This window comes from Pogoniulus pusillus, chromosome 6, assembly GCF_015220805.1.
Source record: "Pogoniulus pusillus isolate bPogPus1 chromosome 6, bPogPus1.pri, whole genome shotgun sequence".
Classification (NCBI taxonomy): domain Eukaryota; kingdom Metazoa; phylum Chordata; class Aves; order Piciformes; family Lybiidae; genus Pogoniulus; species Pogoniulus pusillus.
In genome coordinates this window covers 28,034,065-28,055,708 of record NC_087269.1, presented here as the reverse complement: position 1 = coordinate 28,055,708, position 21,644 = coordinate 28,034,065, and the positions used below count along the sequence as shown (strand labels likewise).

Here is a 21,644-nt window from a genome sequence, read left to right as displayed (position 1 = left end):
TAAGAAATTTCTAACAGCAGCATGTTCAGAACTGCAGGAGCAACAGACAGGGCCAGAGAGGCTGGTTCAAATACACCTAAAATCTACTGGCAGCACACTGCTGGGGGTGTTTAAAGAAACTAAGTTTGTCCAGCGCTCATCTAGGGGTGAAGTAGTTGTCAAATAGGTTAGACACCTAACATTATGAGTTACCAGACATGCTCTGTTTTTCACCCTTTTTCTCTGTTCCTGCTTGTGTTGTTCTAGATCTAGCTCACACTTGCCAAGTATGGCCTTAAGGTAAAGCCTTTGTGAATGCTGGCTGATAGTATTTTGCCATGATACAGCTGTTCAGGAGTGGGATAATGCTGGGTTTTAGGATATTCTGAAGATTGCTATCAAATTTTTGGGCTACTGTTTTTTCTGAGCCTTTTACCTATTGTCTATCAAATTAGAAACATTTTATATTCACAGTAGATTTAAGTTTTGTTGTTTGAAAAGGTGAAAGTAGTTGGTACTTAAAATGTGAATTTACTGGATGATACTGGAAAATGAGCTGCCCAGAGAGGTGGTTGAGTCACCAGCCCTGAATGTGTTTATGGGTCATTTGGAAGTGGTGCTTAGGGATATGGTTTAAGATGGATCTTTTAAAATAGGGTTATAGGTTGGACTCAGTGATCTTGAGGGTCTTTTCCAACCTGGATATTTCTGTGATTCTGTGAAAGGCAGGCTCTTGGTATGCACTACCTGAAGGGTGGTTGTGGCCAGGAGGAGGTTGCTCTCTTCTCTCAGGTGGCCAGCACCAGAACGAGAGGACACAGCCTCAGGCTGCGCCAGGGGAGATTTAGGCTGGAGGTGAGGAGAAAGTTCTTCACTGAGAGAGTCATTGGACACTGGAATGGGCTGCCCGGGGAGGTGGTGGAGTCGCCGTCCCTGAGGCTGTTCAAGGCAGGATTGGACGTGGCACTTGGTGCCATGGTCTAGCCTTGAGCTCTGTGGTAAAGGGTTGGACTTGATGATCTGTGAGGTCTCTTCCAACCTTGGTGATACTGTGATACTGTGACAACCATGCTCCTGAAAGAGCCAACTCTAGCATAGGATGGGGCAAAATAAGTATGTAAATCTCATGAGGTTTGACATGGCCAAGTACAAGGTGCTGCGCCTGGGTTGGAGGCATCTCCACTATTAGCACAGGCTGGAGAACAGCCCTGTGGCACAGGACTTTGGGGTGCCGGTGGGTGAAAAGCTAGACATCAGTCTGCACTGTGTGCTCACAGCCCAGACCCAGCTGTACCCTGGGCTGATCACCAGCACTGTCGGCAGCAGGTAGAGGGAGAGAATTCTGTCCCTCTGCTGTGCTGAGACCCCTCCTGCAATGCTGGGTCTGGCTCTGGATTCCTCAGCACAGTAGAGATATGGACCTGTTGAAGTGGGACCAGAGGAGGCCACAGCAATAATGGGAAAGTTGGAAGACCTCTGCTGTGAGGCCAGGATGAGAGAGTTGGGAGTTGCTGAACTTGCAGAAAAACAGGCTCTGGGGAGACTTTCTGGTGTGATGGAAGATTGAGGCTACATGGCAGGAAGAATTTTCTGCACTGAGGATGGTGAGACACTGTTTCAGGTTGCCCAGAGAAGGCAGTAGATAAATCATTTCAGGTCAGCCTGATGGGGCTCTAGTTGCAGATGTTCCTGCTCACTGCGGGGAGTTGGACTAGATGCCCTTTATTGGTCCTTCCCCACTGAAACCAGTCTATGGTTTGGTGAAATAGCACTCTCTGAGAGGACCTTTTGTGTCTTTATTGTATAAATTCTCCCAACTTACTGTTGCATCTGTCCTGATGTTGTCAGAAGGCTTAAAACTGAAGTTGCTGCTTTCAAGCAGGAAAAAAACCTGTCTTCTAGAGATATTAAACCTGAGTTCTGAAAACTGGCTTACATGTGGCACAGCTTCTGATCATCAAAGCACCTGACTTATTTCTTTGTATAATAGTGATGCCAAGACAGAGGAGCTTGATGACACCAAGCTGGGAGCAGATGTGGCTGGGTTGGAGGGGAGAAGGGCTCTGCAGTGGGGCCTTGACCGCCTGGACAGATGGGCAGAGTCCAATGGGATGGGGTTCAATAGCTCCAAGTGCAGGGTGCTGCACTTTGGACACAACAACCCCATGCAGAGATACAGGCTGGGGTCGGAGTGGCTGGAGAGCAGCCAGACAGAGGGATCTGGGGTGCTGATTGATACCCGCCTGAACATGAGCCAGCAGTGTGCCCAGGTGGCCAAGAGAGCCAGTGGCATCCTGGCCTGCATCAGAATGGTGTGGTCAGCAGGAGCAGGGAGGTCATTCTGCCCCTGTACTCTGCACTGGTTAGACCACATCTTGAGTACTGTGTTCAGTTCTGGGCCCCCCAGTCTAGGAGGGACATTGAGATGCTTGAGTGTGTCCAGAGAAGGGCGACGAGGCTGGTGAGAGGCCTTGAGCACAGCCCTACGAGGAGAGGCTGAGGGAGCTGGGATTGTTTAGCCTGGAGAAGAGGAGGCTCAGGAGTGACCTTATTGCTGTCTACAACTACCTGAGGGGTGATTGTGGCCAGGAGGAGGTTGCTCTCTTCTCTCAGGTGGCCAGCACCAGAACGAGAGGACACAGCCTCAGGCTGCACCAGGGGAGATTTAGGCTGGAGGTGAGGAGAAAGTTCTTCACTGAGAGAGTCATTGGACACTGGAATGGGCTGCCCGGGGAGGTGGTAGAGTCGCCGTCCCTGGGGCAGTTCAAGGCAAGGTTGGACGTGGCACTTGGTGCCATGGTCTAGCCTTGAGCTCTGTGGTAAAGGGTTGGACTTGATGATCTGTGAGGTCTCTTCCAACCTTGATGATACTGTGATACTGTGTGATACTGTGATTTGTCCAGGATATAAAGCTGTGATTTGGGTGATTTTTGAGTTTTAAACCTGATTTTTCTCTAGGGTGGGAGTGTTCCTGGTTGTTCATCAGTAGCTCAGGGGTATTGGTCAGCCCAGAAGACTTTCTCTTTTTCTAATATAAAAGGGTAAAATTACCCTTTGGTTCCCAACACATAGCTTTGATTTTTAAAACATTGCCAAAACAGGCAGTTTCCTACTTCTGAGTTCAGGTACATCTGTTTTAATGCTCAGTTATCTTTACTTGTAAGCTGAGGTACTGGAATGTGTCCAGAGAAGGCAGCAAAGCTGGTGAGGGGCCTGGAACACAAACCCTATGCGGAGAGGCTGAGAGAGCTGGGAGTGTGCAGCCTGGAAAGAGGAGGCTCAGGGCTGACCTCACTGCTGTCCACAACTACCTGGAGGGAGGCTGTAGCCAGGTGGGGTTGGTCTCTTTTGCCAGGCAAGCAGCAACAGAAGAAGGGGGCACAGCCTCAAGTTGTGCTGGGGGAGGTCTAGGCTGGCTGTTAGGAGGAAGTTGTTGGCATAGAGAGTGATTGGCATTGGAATGGGCTGCCCAGGGAGGTGGTGGAGTCACTGTGCCTGGAGGTGTTGAAGCAAAGCCTGGCTGGGGCACTTAGTGCCATGGTCTGGTTGATTGGATAGGGCTGGGTGCTAGGTTGGACTGGCTAAGCTTGGAGCTCTCTTCCAACCTGTCGATTCTATGATTCTGTTTGACTCCACTGTGAGAATGTGACAGTGCAATTGCAAGGAGGAAAAATGAAAATGACTGATTTTCATTGTAAAGGCTGAAAAAAATTGGGGTGTAAATACAACATAGACAAGAGTGAGTTTCCACAACTGTTAATGCCCTGATTGCAGGGACCACAGGTCCTGCCTTCAAGATAGGCAGTTGTAGCTGAAACAACCCTTGAGTCTCATAGCAGCCCTCAGATGAAAAGTGGAGTAGTAGATAAAGCAATTTAAAGTAGAATATTGAAACCCTAACAAATATGGAGGTCTGGACAGTTTGGCACAGAAATAATCAACAGACTGGGTTTTGTTTGCAAACTTCCATTAGAAATGTGCTTAAAATACAAGTCTTATCTGTGAGATGCCTTTGGAGAAATGCAGATTTGGCAGCTGTGTTTTAGAAATCTTAAAAAAATAAACAAAAAAAAAAAAACAGAAACCAAATAAATACCTTGGACCACAGAAGTGCCCATGTTGGACTGCAGCAGTTGAGAAATCCCAGTGCAGGTGACAGCATCTCAGAAGGATAGGAGTTGGAAGGGACCTCTGAAGGTCATTGAGTTTAATGCTTCTGCCAGAGCAAAGTCACTGAAATATGTACCACTGTGGTTAGATTAGAGCTGATCTTGTGCCTTGTTCTTACTTAAAATTGGGCTTTTTAGTGCCAGAATTGTAATTTCACTGCTGGGAGAGGATTAGTATCTAACTAGTGTAACTTGTTCTAGAAGACAGGCTTTAAATCAGTTTGATTCTAGATTTTCATGGACAAATGAATACATCTACATTTGCAGAATACAGGAACCATTCATGTGCTTTCTTCTATTGGGCTCTCCTCTAATGGCTCAGTATCACATTTTTTGGGGCTTTATCTTGAAGAATTACAGCATGGTGAAGTTGGAAGGGGCCTCTGAAGATCATCTAGTCTAATACCCCTGCTAAAGCAGGGTTACTTATAGCAGGTTGTCTGAGATCACACTCCACAGCCTCTCTGGACAGCCTGGTCCAGGGCTCCAGGACCCTCCCAGCAAAGTTTGTCATCCCGTCCAGATGGAAGCTCCTGGGCTTCACTTTGTGCCTGTTGCCTCTTGCACTGTCACTGAGGACTGCTGAGAAGAGTCTGACCCCATCCTCTTGCCCCCTTACCCTTCAGCTCTTGCTGAACGTTGATCAGATTCCCCTCTCAGTCTACTCTTTTCTCAGCCTTTCCTCCTTAGGGAGATGTTCCAGATCCTCTATACCTTCATATTTGACAGACATGTTCACTACTTGTGTCCTAGAGTTTGTCTTTCTCCTGTAAGGACAAGAAGTTATATGTCAGCACAGAAATCAACCTGAGAGAATGAACATTTTAGTCCACAACTTCCTACCCCTCTCTGTTGCTTCTATGTGATTTCTACTTTCCGTGTATTAATCTAATTTGATGTCTTAAAACTGATTAACTGAACGGGACTTTAAAAACGGCTTGACGTGAAGGAAAATGTCAGCTGCTGTGTTCTCCCTTCTCACTTTAATCTACGTGCGTTGGAGCGAGGTGTGTGGAGGTGAACTTGGCCGAGGGGGGAAGCCCTGCTGAGTGGCAGATGGGAGGAGGAGAAAGAGGCTGCTGTGGACTGGTGCTCCTGCTCTGTGGTCACCCTCAGGAAATGGCCAACAGAGGCACTGGGGCAGAGGATGGCACTCGGAGGGGGACAGGACGTGCCTTTAGGGTACGATTCTGCCAGAGGAGCGACACTGACCCTTGTCTTCTATGCTATGCTTGTATTTTCTAGGTGCATCAGAGGCTTTCTCCTTGGCAGAGCGTACGAGTGGTCTATTGCAGTACCGTAGTGCCCTCTGATGGTGAGTATACACATGGAGAATCTTCTCCTGGCTTCTGTCTTCACTAACCTCGGTCAGGTTCCCTGACCCCTTTTCTGGTTGAGACGTTTTCGACTAGGGGATAATCCAGTGCTGAGCTAAGGAAGTGACAGGGAACCAAGTGAGTCGAGAAGAATTAAGGAAGTAGTCAACTTTTCTAGCAGCTGTCCTTACAAAACTGGATAGGCTTTGTAAGGAATGATGTGATTGCGTGCAACTGTCTGCATTTTTCTGCTAGACTTTGTCCTGATGTAGCTGTGAGGGTTGTGTGCTGTCTGCCCTCTTAATTGGACTTATATAACAGCACTGCTGCCCATGCCACCCACTTGCTTGAGCAGTTGGAAGCGCTGCTTGCTGCAGTGAAGAAGTGGTGAAGCCAGGTAGTTTTTATTCCTTTATTTGATTTATGGGACACCTCAGACATTAGACTTTTTTGAGAAGGCTGTTTTAGCATAAAATAAAGGTGAGCTTTTAAGTGCAAGGAGAAAATTAACAGCTCTGAGATCATGGCTTGTTTAATAATTGCATGCTGGTGAGACCACACTGGAATACTGTGCCCAGTTTTGGGCTCCTCAGTACTAGAGAGACAGGGATCTATCATTAAGTGACTCGAACGTCTCTCCTTTGAGGAGAGACTGAGAGACCTGGGGCTATTTAGTCTTGAGAAGTGAAGGCTGATAGGGGATCTTATCAATGTCTATAAATACCTGAGGGGTGGGTGTCCAGAGAAGGTGCCAGGCTCTTTTCAGTGGTGTCTGGTAATAGAACAAGGAGCAATGGGTACAAGCTAGAACACAGGCGATTCCACCTCAACATGAAGGGACAGTTCTTCATTCTGAGGTTGCTGGAGCCCAGGAGCAGGCTGTTCAGAGAGTCTCTGGAGTCTTTTTCTCTAGGGACTTTCACAAATGATCTGGATGTGTTCCTGTGTGACCTGCCCTAGGTTATCCTGCTTTAGCAGGTGGCTTGGACTAGATGATCTCTAGAGATCCCTTCCAACCCTTGATATTCTGTGCTTTTGTAATTCTATGCTCTGTGCAAAGGCTAGAGCACTTGTGCTGTTTGCCGCAAGTAGTTAGTGCATCCTCTCTCCATTAAGGCTTGTTAATTAAGCCTGAAGGCTCATTAAGTGATGGGTTCTGGCACAAACACTTCCCCTGCCGGAAGCACTGTGTATGTGCAAACATGGAAAGCATCACTGCCTTGAAGACTTCAAAATCAAAACCTGGAGGCTTAAATGAGAAGTGCAGTGGACACTTAAAAGATTGAGAGCATTAGTGTGCAGCTACTTGCCTGGTGAGATTTACTACTTCTCATATTGTGCCTGAATTTTTCACTTGTTATTTCTTTTAGTAATTTCTACTGTGCCAGTAGTAGTCAGTACACTGACTTCTTTGGCCACACTCTTTTCTTAACCATACTTTGTTTTGGCCTGGTGCATTATTTGAGTTGTTTTTGTGCAAGAACAGAAATCTGTCAGAAATACTAATGACCTGTCACTGGTGCATGTGTGCTTGAGGGAAAACGTTGTGGTCCTTGGATGGAATTCACACCTCAATGAATCCTCATACCTAATATAGTGCATAAAGGTCTTAAGTCCTCCATGATCTTATTTAGCAGCATCTCCAGCCAGGTTGAAGGAGTCTGTAAGTGTAAGTGCAATACACCTGTATAAAATTGGGTTTCTTCTACTTGTATTTAAAAGTTGGCTTAAAATTTAATCAATTATTAGCCAAAATATTCGCTCTAATGAAGTGCCAAAAGATTTTGTCCACTTAGTGCCTTTAGTTGCCCTCATGCAGGTGATGCCCTGGGCTGTCAGGGCAGAGGAGAGTAAGGCAGGCACATCACTGTGTTCTGGGCAGAACTTGTACAAGAGCTATCTGCTGCCGCCAGTTAGATTTGTTATTGACATGTCCTTTGGACTTTTTCTGTGGTTTCCTCTGAGCTTTTTCTTCTACACTGCAGTGAAAACTCAGATTTTACTTCTGTGGGTGATGAGAGATCGAACTGGTGTAGTGGCTTTAGGTGAGTTAGGCATAGGAATTACTTGCACAAGCCTTTTGGAAGGAAAGCATAAACCAGCTGCAATTCCAGACTTACTGAGCCTGCCTTCTGAAGGAAGTAGCCTGGTTGTTTACAGTTCACCCAAGCTGGAAATCCTTGAGAAAGGTTTTGTGTATGCTACCAGTGCTGCTGATTCTTAGAATCATAGACTTACTGAGGCCGGAAAAGACCTCTGAGATCATCAGGGCTAACGTTCTACTCAGTGTCTCCATGATCATGTCCCAGCGTGCCACATCTGCTTGTTCTTTGAACACATCCAGGGATGGTTGCTTCACCACCTCCCTGGGCAGCCTGTTCCAATGCCTGACTGCTTCTTCAGTAAATAAATCCAGTGCTGAGCTTTCCTTGGTGCAGTTTGAGGCCATTCTTGGTTGGATCTGACCCCCTACATTTATCAGGTCTGTGGAAAGTTAAAATATAGCAGGGCTTGTGCTGTGAGACACTTCATCCAAAGCTGGCAGTCATAGAGCTGGGTGCTTGTGTTGTACCAAAAGGGTTGCAGCAGAAAGCGTTGGTGCAAATGTTGTCTCTTCTGCTCTACAATAGTTTAGCTCAATATGTTCAAGGTAGCATTTTAAATAAGTGTGTCTGGTGGTTATGTAAGCAGCACAGAAGTTAATGTTGTATACGCTGCTCACAGAACCATTGAATTCAATTCTTCAGGGGCTATTTTAAGCTTCTAAACATGTTGATCATTCTTTCTGAGCCTGCTATCACAAGTGGCTAATGCTAATCTATTTCTTGGCAGACTCTTGCTCAAATGCTTGAATGAAAGAATGCAGAAATCTGATAGCTGGTGTCATAACAGCTGCTGATAAGTAGCTTGAATTTCTACCTAACTGTCCAAATAAATTGGCAGATTGCTTCATGTTTTTCAGTAAGTATCTGATGCTGCATCAGAGTTTTAAGCTTCCAGATACTAAAGCTACTAAAATAGTGTCAGGTGTCTGAGGCTTGAGAACTGGCATTTACAATGTTCCAAATACTGAGGTCTCAATAGATGCTTTAGTCATTTCAGGTGTCTGTACTTGGTCACTTCCACCCCACCTTTAAAGATGATGTGAGGACCTCTTTGTCAGCGCTAGATAGCAGTCCCCCGCAAGAGGGAAAAAGCTGCTCTTCTGCTTGTTTCAGTTGATGAAGATCTGTGATGGTGAACTTAGAAGCCTCTTTTGGCTTTGTAGAAGTGTGCATGCTTCATTCTTTTGCAACTTAAATGAACTTCTCTTTTCAGAACTCCCAGAGTTTGCCCTGGTATGTGAAGAATCCTGTAATAAATAAATTCATCACCTGGTAGCAGATTTCTTAGCAGAGGCATGCTCAGCACTGACAAGGCCATGTCCTGAACCATGGGTTCTCTTTGGGGCCACTCACTACAGGAACTACCTGAAAAGAGTTTCAAGTGAGGTGGGGGTTGATCTCTTCTCCCAAATAGTGAGTGATAGGACAAGAGGAAACAGCCTCAAGTGGCACCAGGAGAGCTTTATGGAATCATAGAATAGAATCACAGAATGATTTAGGTTGGAAGGGACCTCAGAGATCATCTAGTTCCAGTGCCCTGCCATAGGCAGGGACACCTCCCACTAGAACGGATCGCTGAAGTTCTTATCCGTCCTGGCTTTGAACACCTCCAGGGAGGGAGCAGCCACAACTTCCCTGGGCAACCAGTTCCAGTGTCTTCCCATCCTCACTGTAAGAGCTTCTTCCTAACATCTAGTTTAAATCTCCCCTCTTCCAGTTTAAACCCGTTACTCCTCATCTTGACATTACAAGACCTTGTAAATAGTCACTCCCCACCCTCCTGTAGGCTCCCTACAGATACTGGAAGGCCACTACAAGGTCTACTCGAAGCCTTCTCTTCTCCAGGCTGAAGACCCCTGACTCTTGTAGGCTTTCCTCATAGGAGAGGTGCTCCAGTTTAGATCAGACACTAGGAAAAATGCCTTCTCTGAAAGGATTGTCAAGGCCTGGGCCAGGCTGCCCAGGGCAGTGGTGGAGAATTTTAAAATCTCCAAAGGGATTTTAAATTCAAAGCTGTGCAGATGTGATGCTGGGGTGCATGGTTTAGTGGTGGCCTGGTAGTGCTGGGTTAATAGTTGGGCTTGATGATCTTAAAGGGGTCTTCCAACCAAAATAACTCTATCATTCTATGCTGAGGAATAGTTCCCTGTGGGTAACTAAATCAACATAATGTGCTTCTATTTCTACTTGTGCTGACTTCTCTGACCAAATAGTTTTGTTGTTAGATACTTAAATTGACTTGGCATGTCAACATATGAGCTGAAGTTGATGGTGTGGTTCATGTAGTTCAACAGGTGGGAATGCTAAGCCAGATGCAATGTGGGTGGGGTGTGACTGCAGAGTCCTTGAGACATGGCAAATACTCTGTGCAATAGAAGAGACCTTACCTTTTTGTGTAAGGAAAACATGCTGCCACCCAAAGTGAATAATTTTTAGGTGTGCAGCTATATCTTAGCAACTCCTGCTCTTGGAAAGGAATTGTGACTGTGACTCAGTGAAGGGCTTGAGGAAGATGAACTTTTAACTTCTCTTTTCTATGTATGGGTATCCCAAAGCACTCAGTGAGACATCTTCCTGGCAGGAAAATAATCCTTGATTTACAGTTCATACACTCCCCTAAATTTTAGCAATGTGCAGAGAAATCCTTAGGAATGCTCTCAAAGCAGCTCCTGACAACACTGAAGAATTGGAAAATAATGGTTTATCTGCATCTGAGAAGCCACATTTGTTTTCTTGAGCACAGAGCATATTGATCTCATGAATTTTAGATTAACTGACCTTGAAGCTTAAACTCAGAGTGGTGTTACTACAACCTCAAATTCCTCACATCTCTCTCAAGTATTTTTTACTTCAGGGAAAGAGGAGGAAACCAAAACTAAGCAAGAATAACAAGGTTTCAAGTAGTTCCTTCCTCTGTGTTTCCTAAAACAGATGATCTGTGTTTGTGTCCTGGGCAAGGAACCCTGATAAACTGCAGTGTTTTAATTTACGTAGTCCAAAATGAAGTGAACTGCTTGAGTGGGACCAGAAGGTGACCATGATTGTGATCAGAGGGCTGGAGCACCTCTCCTATGGGGACAGTCTGAGAAAGTTGGAGATGTTCAGCCTGCAGAAAAGAAGGCTTTGGGGAGACCTTATAGCAGCATTCCAGTAATTGAAGGGTTCTTACAAGAAGGTTTGTAGTGATAAAGTGAGAGGGGATGGATTGAAGCTTCAAAAGGGAAGATTTAGACTGGATATTGGGAAGAAATTCTTTGCAGTGAGGTTGGTGAGACAGTGGGATAGGTTGTCCAGGGAGATTGTGGAAGCCCTCTGCTCAGAAGTGTTCAAGGCCAGGCTGGATAAGGCCTTGAGCAAACTGATCTAGTAGGAAGTGTCTCTGCTCATGGCAGAGAGGTGGAACTAGCTGATCTTTAAGGTCTCTTCCAGCCCAAACCATTCCATGAACCTATGAATTGTCAAAACCAACCAAAACTGTTATTCTGCCATGTTGTGTCTCTTAGCTATCAGGTTACCTTTAATATAAATGTGATTCATCCAACAAGATCTGGACAGGTTGGAGTACTGCACAAAGGCTAACCATATGAAGTTTAACAAGGACAAATGTCAGGGTCCTGTATCTGGGGAGGAATAACGGGCAGCAGTACAGGTAGCTGGAAAGCAAAGCAGCTCCATGGCAAAGGACCTTAGAGTCCTGGTGGACCACAAGTTCTCCATGGGACAGCCATGTGCCCTTGTGGCCAAGAGAGCCAATAGCATCCTGGGGTGCATCAGGAAAAGTGTGGCCAGCAGGTATAGGGAGGTGGGTCTTCTCCTCTACTGTGTCCTACTGAGACCACACCTGGAATACTGTGTCAAATTTTGGCCCCCCTAATTCAGGAGAGACTGGAAAGAGTCCAGTGGAAAGCCACAAGTATGACTGGGGGATTTAAGCATCCCCCCTACAAAGAGAGACTGAGAAACCTAGGGCTGTTTAGTCTGGAGAAGAGAAGACTCAGAAGGGATCTCATCAATGTGTATAAATATCTGAGGGGTGGGTGTCAAGTGGCTGGGGTCAATCTCTTTTTGGTCATCAGCAGCAATAAGACCAATGGCTACAAACTGGAACACAAAGGGTTCCACCTCATCATAAAGAGAAACTTCTTTACAGTGAGGGTGATAGAGCACTGGAAAAGGCTGCCCAGGGAGTTTGTGGAGTCTTCTTCTCTGGAGAATTTCAAAACCCACCTGGATGTGTTCCTGTGCAAACTACTCTAGGGGATCCTGCCTTGGCAGGGGAGGTTGGACTCAATCTCAGAGGTCCCTTCCAACCTCAAAGGTTCTCTGATTGTCCTCACAGGATCTGCTGCTTGTCCACAAAGCAGATGAAGTTTAACATGCTGCTAAGTTAGCGTGAAGCCTTTGACATCCCTCAGTTTTGTCAAGAGATGTGTCCATCAGACAGAAAGATAAACCAAAAGTCAACTGTGTTTTCTCTTCAGCGCATTACTTTGGGGAAAACATAAAACTGCTACAAGATGATCTGATTTTTCATGATGCTAAACTTGGTTTCTGGTCTTCTGTTTCCAGAAGTGACGGTGGTTTACCAAAACGGGTTACCTGTGATCTCTGTGAATCTTCCATCCCGGCGTGAGCGCTGCCAGTTCACACTTAAACCTATCTCAGACTCTGTTGGCGTGTTCTTACAACAGCTGCAAGCAGAGGACCGAGGGATTGATCGGGTTGCAATCTACTCCCCAGGTAATGTTGCTCATGAACTAATTGATTTACTTGCTTGCCAACTTTTTTCCATCCAGCTTTTTGAGAAGAATTTGGCTACGGCATGAGTTTTGTGAAAAAGGAAGAGGTAGAAATGCCATTCCTGGAGTAAGAGCATAGTTGGCTACTGGTGGTAGTGAAGTCTGCCAAGGATGGTGAGCAGGCTGGAAGTCTGTCTTTTGAAGGAAGGCTGAGAGTCTTGGGGCTTTTTAGCCTAGAGAGGGGAAGACTGAGGGTTAAATCATATCAGTGCTTATTGAGTACTAGAATGGATGTTAGGAGGATGAGGCCATTTTTTTTTCATGGTGTCCAGTGACAAGACAAGAGGTAGCAGTCACAAACTGGAACACAGCAAATTTCATACAAACATGAGGAGGAACTTCTTTACTTGGAGGGCGGTGGAGCACTGGAACAGGCTGCACAGAGAGGTGGTGGAGTCTTGTCTCTGGAGTCATTCAAAACCCACCTGGATGCTTCCCTGTGCAAACCTGCTCTTGGTGAATTTGCTCTGGCAAGAGTGTTGGGCTGGATGATCTCCAGAGGTCCATTCCAACCCATATCATTCTGCAAAATCTGACAGTGGAGTGAAGAAGTAGGATAACGTTTCCGATGCCTAGCTTATGAACATCAACCTAACAGGTGGCTTTGTTTCCTACTATTTAGTAGGAAAGATGCAACCTGTATAGAGGTTCTAATTAATTTGTAAGGAATTGGGTGTGAAAGGTGCTACAAGGGAAGCAGCATCTTAGCTATGAAAACTCAGTTATGTTTCACTTAATCTCTTCCTTCACTGTTTTGCTCATTTGCTGTGTGGCTCCTAGCCACCAAAGGTCTGACACATTGTTAGGATGTTTTATGAAGATGCCATCAAACCAGTTCTCTTTTTGAAAGTTTGGGCCAGGGAGGGAGGTATTTCTTAGGTAAGTGGTATTGAAGCTGCCTGTGATGGTTTGGGTGTTACCCACTCCCCACATTTTAGAAATCACCTAGACTAGACTGAGCCAGCTCTGGAAAATTGAATGAATCTTGTATATTTACAGCTTAGCACAATATACAAGCAGATATTTACAGTATATACAGTTGTATACAGGAATATACAAGGTAAAAGATAATCTGGAAACACAACAGCCCTCCCAGAAACCTGAGTCCCCAGGAGGGGCTCCCAACCACCCTTTCACCTTCTCCCACCCCTCTCTACCTTACCCCAGGCATTGCCTTGTGCCTAAGGAGGAATGGAGGGCTGGCCAGAGGGGTTATGAAGCAGGTGGATTAATCAGGTTAGGTTAGAGAGAGAGTGGCTACATTATCTGTGTTTGGATTCTTGCTCTTATACTTCTCAGCAAGCCTATTAGTGAAGTAGACATCACTATTGTTTCCCTTTCACAGCCTGTAATCTAGTTCTTACCAAAACATTCTAGCTAGCTTCAAACCAGCACACTGCCCAATACCAGAAACTGAAATAATTTCAGATGCCATCGGGGAAAGGTAAATGTTGCTTAAGTGGATTGTGTTGCAAAATGAAGTAGAATATTCTTAGAGCGCAAGTATTCTGATGAGCAGCTGGGGTTGTTTAGCCTGGAGAAAAGGAGGCTGAGGGGAAACCTCTTCACAGCTACCTGAAAGGAGATTGGAGCCAGGTGGGTGTAGATCTCTCCTTCCAAGTAATAAGTGATAGGATGGGAGGAAATGGCCTCAAACTGTACCCAGGGAAGTTTAGATGGGAGACTGGAAAAGCATATTTTCCCTGAATGGGTTGTCAAGCCCTTAATCAGGCTGCCCAGGGCAGTAGTGGAGTCCAAGTGCCTAGAGGATTTTCAAAGCTGTGTGGATGTGATACTGAGGGAAATGGTTCAGTGGTGTTTTTGCAGCGCTGGGTTAACAGTTGGACTCTTTCAGCCAAAAGGCTTCCATTATTCTATTCCACGCTCAAAGTGTGCTGGCTGACACCAGATATCACAGACGTAGAAAAGCAGCTGCGTATGTAGCTCAGCTACTGTTTGCCACGTAAGGTCTCCCAGTATGGTTATCCATCTTAACAGACTATCCTGTGGGCAAATATAGAAGTCTGAACAGCTGGATTTGGGATAGCATTGCTGCTTAGCCACGGCATCTATAGGTGCTTTATTTCTGCTGTTCAATGAGTCCTCTGTTTGCCTTACAGATGGTACACGCGTTGCCTCCTCCACAGGCATAGATTTGCTTCTGCTGGATGACTTCAAACTGATCATCAATGATGTCACGTATCATGTTAGACCACCAAAGAGAGGTAAAGCAGCCGATTCTGGTGAACATCACAAAGACATTTCATTATTCAGTTTCCTGTTTATCTGCAGCATGTTGTATTTGCTGGTTCAAGAGCACAAAGCGTGTTAGGAACGGTGTGGCCAGCCAGACAAGGGAGCTTGTTCTTCCCCTGTACTCAACACTGGTCAGGCCACACCTTGAGTACTGTGTCCAGTTCTGGGCTCCTCAATTCAGGAGAGATATTGAGATATTGGAAGGTGTCCAGACAAGTGCAACAAAGCTGGTGAAGGGCCTGGAGCACAGCCCTATGAGGAGAGACTGAGGGAGCTGGGGGCATTTGGCCTGCAGAAGAGGAGGCTCAGGGCTGACCTCATTACTGTTTGCAACTACCTGAAGGGAGGCTTTAGCCAGGTAGGGGTTGGTGTCTTCTGCCAGGCAAGCAACAAGAGAACAAGGGGACACAGTGTCAAGTTGTGCCAGGGGAGGTCTAGGCTGGCTGTTAGGAAGTTGTTGCCAGAGAGAGTGATTGGCATTGGAATAGGCTGCCCAGGGAGGTGGTGGAGTTGCCGCGTGTGGAGGTGTTGAAACAAAGCCTGGCTGAGGCACTTAGTGCCATGGTCTGTTTGACTGGCCAGGGCTGGGGGATAGGTTGAACTGGATGGTCTTGGAGGTCTCTTCCGACCTGGTTGATTCTATGACTCTAAGTTTTGTTTGGAAAGGAAGCTTTGCAGTTTCTAATCCTGCCCTTAAAATATGATTTAGTGATATCGATGTAATCAGAGCAGTCAGTAATGAAAAGCAAAAAATTAATTCTGCTCAAAGTCAGTACCCCTCAGAAAAGGAATAAGTGAAGAAATGGAATTACTTTTAATTTCTAAATATTTTTCCCTATTTTCTAGTTGCTGAAAAGAAATGTCATTTAATTCATTCTGAAAAAGTACAATGCAAAATGGGAGTTAGATTGAAATTTCCATTATCAGATTTGGAAGAGTAAATTCTTCCCTCACTTGGCAGTTAACACTATTTCCTTTTAAGTGTGGAATTTTAATGCAAATAAACCTTGAAACCTTGCTGGCTAACAGCAAGATAAATTAGACTGTGAACTTTTGAAAGGTTACATTATGAAGAATCAAATAGGAAGGGAAGGTGTCCTATTTTGAATCAATAAGAGAATCCTTTCATAATGAGTTCTGGGTACCTGGGTTGTTATTTGTTTCAAGATGCGAAAACTTGCCAGAGGCTTTTGAGACATTCCAGGGTTACTGGTAGAGGCAGGAGCCTGTTATTTTCACCTGTACTTCCTCCTCATCAACTTCACAGGATTCTTATACTTGCATAGCCAGTTGAGGTTAGGTGGTAGAAATACCTTCCTGTGTTTGTGGATGTTTCTTCCTTCAGGCAGTAAGAGAGGAACAAAATTACTCCTGAGGCAGGAGGCATGAGGGAACTGCTAGTGTTCTATCTTGACTAGGCTGAATAAGCAACCTGTTAAATCAAGTTGATCTAGCACTGCTCACCCTATCTTTTGAGTCTGCAACTACTTTAGGTGGCTGTCTTCTAAGATAGATACCATCTTCCTTGCAGAGAGAGTTGGGGGTGTTCAAGCTGGAGAAGGCTCAGGGGAGACTTTAGAGCACCCTTTCAGTACCTAAAGGGCCCCTGCAAAATACCTGGGAAGGGACTTTTTACAAGGAATGATTGTGACAGAATGAGAGGGAATGGATTGAAGGTTGAAGAGGGAAGAATTAGGTGGAGATTGGGAAGAAATTCTTCACAGTGAGGGTGGTGAGACATGAGAACAGATTCCCCAGGGAGGCTGTGCATGCCCCCTCCTTGGAGGTGTTCAAGGCCAGGTTGGATGAGGCTTTGAACAACCTGGTCTAGTGGAAAGTGTCTCTGCTTATGGTAGGAGGATTGGAACAAGATGTTCTTTAAGTTCCCTTCCAACCTAAACTATTCTGTGACTCTTCCAAGGACTTTTGGACAATGAAACCAAAATTCAAGAACACTTTTGTTAGTGTTCACAACAAAAAAATAGAAATTTTCAAGTCCTGACTTAGGGGAGTCCAGTGCAGAGCCATGAGGATTATTAAGGGAATGGAGCATGTCTCTTACAAGGAGAGACTGAGGGAGCTGGGGCTCTGCTGCTTGAAGAAGAGGAGACAGAGGTGACCTCATCAATGTTTACAAAGATGTAAAGGTGAGTGCCAGGAGGATGGAACTGGAGTCTGCTTGGTGATGCCTGATGACAGGGCAAGGGGCAATGGGAGGAAGCTAAGGCATAGGAAGTCTCATGTAAACATGAGGAGGAATTTTTTTCCCTATGAGGGTGACAGAACAGTGGAACAGGCTGCCCAGGGGGTTGTGGAGTCTCCTTCTCTGGAGATATGTGAAACCTGCCTGAATGTGTTCCAGTTTGGTCTGGTATAGGTGATCCTGCTGTGGCAGACGGGTTGGACAGGATGAGCTTTGGAGGTGATTCTGACTTGGGGATCTTCGTGCAGCCACTTGTCCTTAGTATGTTGAAGACTCAGGAAGTCAGAGGACAGCACTGGATAAGATGCTGTGTCTTCTCTATCTGTGGGGTAGACTGACCTCCACTGGAGGTTTTTTCCCAGTCTCCTTGAAAGCACCTTAACAGAATAATCTCCATTAAGGCTAGATATATAAATCACTGGGTGTGACACACAGAAAGAAGCTACTCTGCTCTGTCACCCTACTTCTCTGTATCCTGTATGCAGTGTTTCCACACGTTTTAAGCCAGAGCAGTGCAGTGACTATTTATGAGGTATCATCTCTAACTGTTAGCCCTGAGCACAGGTGGTGGGATCAAGCCTTGGTAGTCTAGTTGGTATTTAATACAGCTAATGGAGAATGCAGACATGGCCTTTGTTTCTGTGCTGGACACATCAGTTGTCCCAAGGTGAGGCAGTTCATGTATCCTACTCACCTGATGTTTGGGAAGGCAAAATACATATCAGTGAGTCAGTAAGGTTTCTGGTGAGCTCCACTGTGTGGTACACCCCATTGTGCACTGATAGGTGAGCTCTGAGATTACCTAGGTTACATGAAATTGCTGCTTCTGATTTATTTGCCAAGTAGATTTCAACAGCCTGTGGTTACATGAAATTGCTGCTTCTGATTCATTTGCCCAGTAGATTTCCATAGCTTGTATTAAGATGAATGAGCCTGAAAACAGCAAGATGATGAGTTCTGTTAAACTTCTGCTATTCCTTTTCCCTTTTTTCACAAATTCACTGTGTAGTTTGACATGGAAATGCCATAACATTTGCAGTTCATGTAATTTTGAATATGAAGTACTTCTTGGTTGTCACCTCATTAGGAATACAGGTGTTTTGTTGCTTCGTAGGGCAGCAGGCACCCTTCAGTTAGTCTTGAGACAGCTGTTACTGTTAAGAGTTAATCTGTCTGGATTGTGTTGAAAAAATCCTGGTTTGTGATGACTAAAGGTACAGGGCTAAGGATGCTACAGAAATTTATTTAAATGAACTTTTTACTAATGCCAAGTTCTTTAATTTGAAACTTGTGTTTTGTCCATATGGGGTGTGTAATACAATACCACTAGTCACAAATCTGTTACAGATTAATTTTTGTTTAGGGATCCTTTTTGCACTGAAATGCAGGGATAAAGGCAGTTTGGTTAGTGGCCCTGTTATTGTCTCTCTTTAAATACTGAGGAAGAATTTCATTGCCCTGTAGTCAACACACTAAGGGGTTGGCCACAGAGTGTTGGGAAACAATGCCTGGCATTAGTACTCATAATTCTCATAAGATGTTCTGAGGCCACCAACCTGAGATGTTTGGTTGCCTTCATCAATAACTAAAGTTACTGATTGTCTGTAGTCTGAATTCTGGCTGCTACTCAACAGTGATGGATGATAAAGACTTAGTTGTTCATTTGCCTTTGTCAAGTCTTGTATATAACTGTGGATCAAAAACAGCTGTTGATACCTGGCAAGCTTAGCAGTATGTCTCCCTTGTTCCTGCCCTTATTAAACTTTGGGGATATCCAGTAATCACGCCTGGCCTTTTCAAGAAATTGCTTTGTCTTAAATTGCTGGAGCTCTTCCAAAGGCCTCTCTGTTGAAAAGATGGATTCATACATATGCTGTGCAAACTAACAGCAGTCTGAAGAGTGTTTGAGAAGTTCTGTGGATACGTGCATATGAAGCAGCCTTTTCTTTTTCATTTGTTTCTTTTTTTTTTCCCCCCAGAGCTCTTAAGCCATGAAAATGCAACGACGCTGAATGATGTCAAGACGTTGGTTCAGCAGTTGTATACCGCCTTGTGCATTGAGGAGCACCAGCTGAACAAAGAGAAGGAGCTGATAGGGAGACTAGAGGAACTGAGGGAGCAGCTAGCACCACTAGAAAAAGTGAGAAGCTTCTTAATGTGTTTTACTTATCCTCCTAGTGCAGCTTTAATTTATTTCAAGGTTTTAATTAGGTCCCTGCCATGCTTCAAATAGATGTTGGGTTTTTTTTTAAGATCACCGAAGCAGAAGATACATTAAGTGTATGATTCTATAGCAAACCATTGCTGTTTGTGTGGAAGTATTTTATCTCTTTGCTTTATGTAATGGGAAATGAAGTTGGTAGTAAATTAAGACTTGCATAAATGAAGACTGGGGGAGATACAGAGAAATAAACATTTTTGGGAGGTATTCAGAGCGTGCTTAGAATAAAATACAGATATGAGAAGATGCTGATGGAAAAGAAGTCAAGTTGCTGTATCCAGTTCTGATGTTTCCATCCTAAGAAAAACATGGAACTATTGGAACAAGTCTAGGGGAGGGTCACAAGGATGAGCAAGGGCAGGCTGAGGGAGCTGGGATTGTTGAGCCTGGAGAGAAGATTCCAGGGGAGACTTAGAGCTGCCTTTGAATACCCAGAGAGCCTACCTACAGGAAAGCTGGAAAGAGACTTTTTGCAAGGGTGTCTAATGACAGGACTAGAAGGAATGATTTTCAACTGAGTATGTTTAGACTGGATCTTAAGAAGTTTTTCAGTACAAGGATGGTGAGATTCCAAAATAGGTTGCCCAGAGTGGTTGTGGATACCCCCACCCTGGAAGTGTTTAAGGCTAGATAGGATGAGGCCTTGAGCAACCAAATATAGTTGAGAGGCACCTCTGTTTGTGGCAGGGGATTGAAGTGGATGATCTCTGAGGTCTCTTACAACCTAAGCCCTTCTGTGATTTGTCTGCCATATTCAGACTCAAACAGGTTTCACACCACTTATCATGAATATCAGAAGATGATGCTATTTTGATGTTATGTTGGAATGGTATTAACATAATTATGTCTGAGAATCCAAGCTGTGTGCTTCTGTCTTCTGCAGATAAGGATGGAGCTCAGCAGGAAAGCAGAGAAGAGGACAACCTTGGTGTTGTGGGGAGGCCTGGCCTACATGGCCACTCAGTTTGGGATTCTGGCCCGCCTCACCTGGTGGGAATATTCTTGGGACATTATGGAACCAGTCACCTATTTCATTACCTATGGTAGTGCCATGGCAATGTATGCTTATTTCGTAATGACTCGCCAGGTAGGACTTGCTGTGCTTATATTGATACTTCAGTAGAAGACTTGATTTGAGCTCTGCTCTCTAGAAAGACATCAAAATTGTGCCTCTTAGAAGTAGCCTTGCGTCTTCCTTAGTTGTCAGAACCTAGATGCTACTTGATTTAATGTGTGCTGAGTAGGATGGTGATCTGTGGTGGTGTGGTTTTCTGGTGGTGGTCACTGCTGGTTTCCTGGTTTTCTTACCATAAACGTTTGTGTGTTTGGTGACTTACTGCTTAAGCTGTACAGGGTCATCTACAGACAGGTCATGGTTTCTACACACACAGCCTCACACACATCAACTTGGCACCAGAGACCATCAAGTGCTGGGTTTTACCAGGCTAAATAAACTATGGGTGCCTGAGATACCTCCTGACTTTCAAGGCACCTTACCTTTCTGACATGAGATGCTGGCCTCTGTAAAGAGGCAAAGGCTCAGAGTTCTTGTTGGAAATGCTTTTGCTTAGGCATCTCATGGATTCAGCTTCCCAGCCCTGTGAAGGATCACTCTATGGATCCTTGTAGTTGTGACAAACTCTGTATGGATTTTCTAATACATGTTTTTCCTCATCAGTCAGTTAAACATCACAATCTCACCTAAATGGTAAGGGAGGGAGGGCTTATAGGGTCTCCACTGTCACAAAACTGTCAAAACAGATGCTGTAGATGTTCCAGCATGGTGCCCCAAGGGTCTGTCAACAGCAGCATCTCAGGGGCTGAGGACATGTGCTCTTGCCAGGGCTGCTGCAATAGTTTCTTCCAAGTGCAGTTAGAACTCCTGCCATGTTTGAACTAAAATTTGGTGTCTTGCTCGTTATTGATTATTACTTTTGAAGTAGAATACACCTGGCAATAGCTGTAGCATTGGATTCTTCTTTTCACTTGCATAGCTTGGTTGAGAGATGAAGCTATTGTTGCTTTAATTATCCATCACGTGTTTATGACCTTAAGAATAATGGCCAAAGCTTTCTTCTAGTAGTTACACAAGTTTGTTTATTTTTTTTCTCTCCCCACAAGCTTTTCTGTATTGGAACTCTGAAATATGTTAGGCTTTGTTCTCCCTGCATGGAAAGATTCACACACTGGGGACAGGAGGGAGGTGATGGTAACCCACTGCTGGCTCTGTGATGCTGGCAGAGAAGCAAATGCCTGATTGTAGTGGGTCTGGTTCGTGTGTTTCACAGCAGCTGGTATGGTTCTGCCTTGGATTTGTGACCAAAATAATCTTGAAAACACACCACTGACCAAGGAGATACTCCCTACCATGTAACATCATCTTCAGCAGTAAATGGGGGGAGCTTCTCCAAAAAAACTGTTGCTCAGAGGCTGGTCTGGGCATTGGTCTGCTGGTGGGAGGTGATGAGTGATTGCTTTTGCATCCCTCTTAGTTGTTTATTTTCACTTATTAAACTGACTTTATCTCCAGACCTCAAACTTTTTCTTGGTTTATGTTCTTTTGATTGATTCTCTTCCCCCATCTGGGTGTGGAGGA

At 44.9% G+C, this 21,644-nt stretch overlaps 1 protein-coding gene across 2 annotated transcripts in view; it reads left to right on the top strand.

Annotated features, from left to right (window-relative positions):
• MCU (mitochondrial calcium uniporter) overlaps positions 1–21,644 on the top strand; it is a 160,885-nt gene that overhangs the window by 134,852 nt on the left and 4,389 nt on the right. For both annotated transcript variants that reach the window (XM_064145033.1, XM_064145032.1), the window contains exons 2-6: positions 5,394–5,463; positions 12,139–12,309; positions 14,489–14,593; positions 18,807–18,967; positions 19,932–20,135. In XM_064145033.1, the coding sequence (XP_064001103.1) occupies positions 5,394–5,463; positions 12,139–12,309; positions 14,489–14,593; positions 18,807–18,967; positions 19,932–20,135 (711 nt within the window). The remainder of the gene's footprint in view (positions 1–5,393; positions 5,464–12,138; positions 12,310–14,488; positions 14,594–18,806; positions 18,968–19,931; positions 20,136–21,644) is intronic.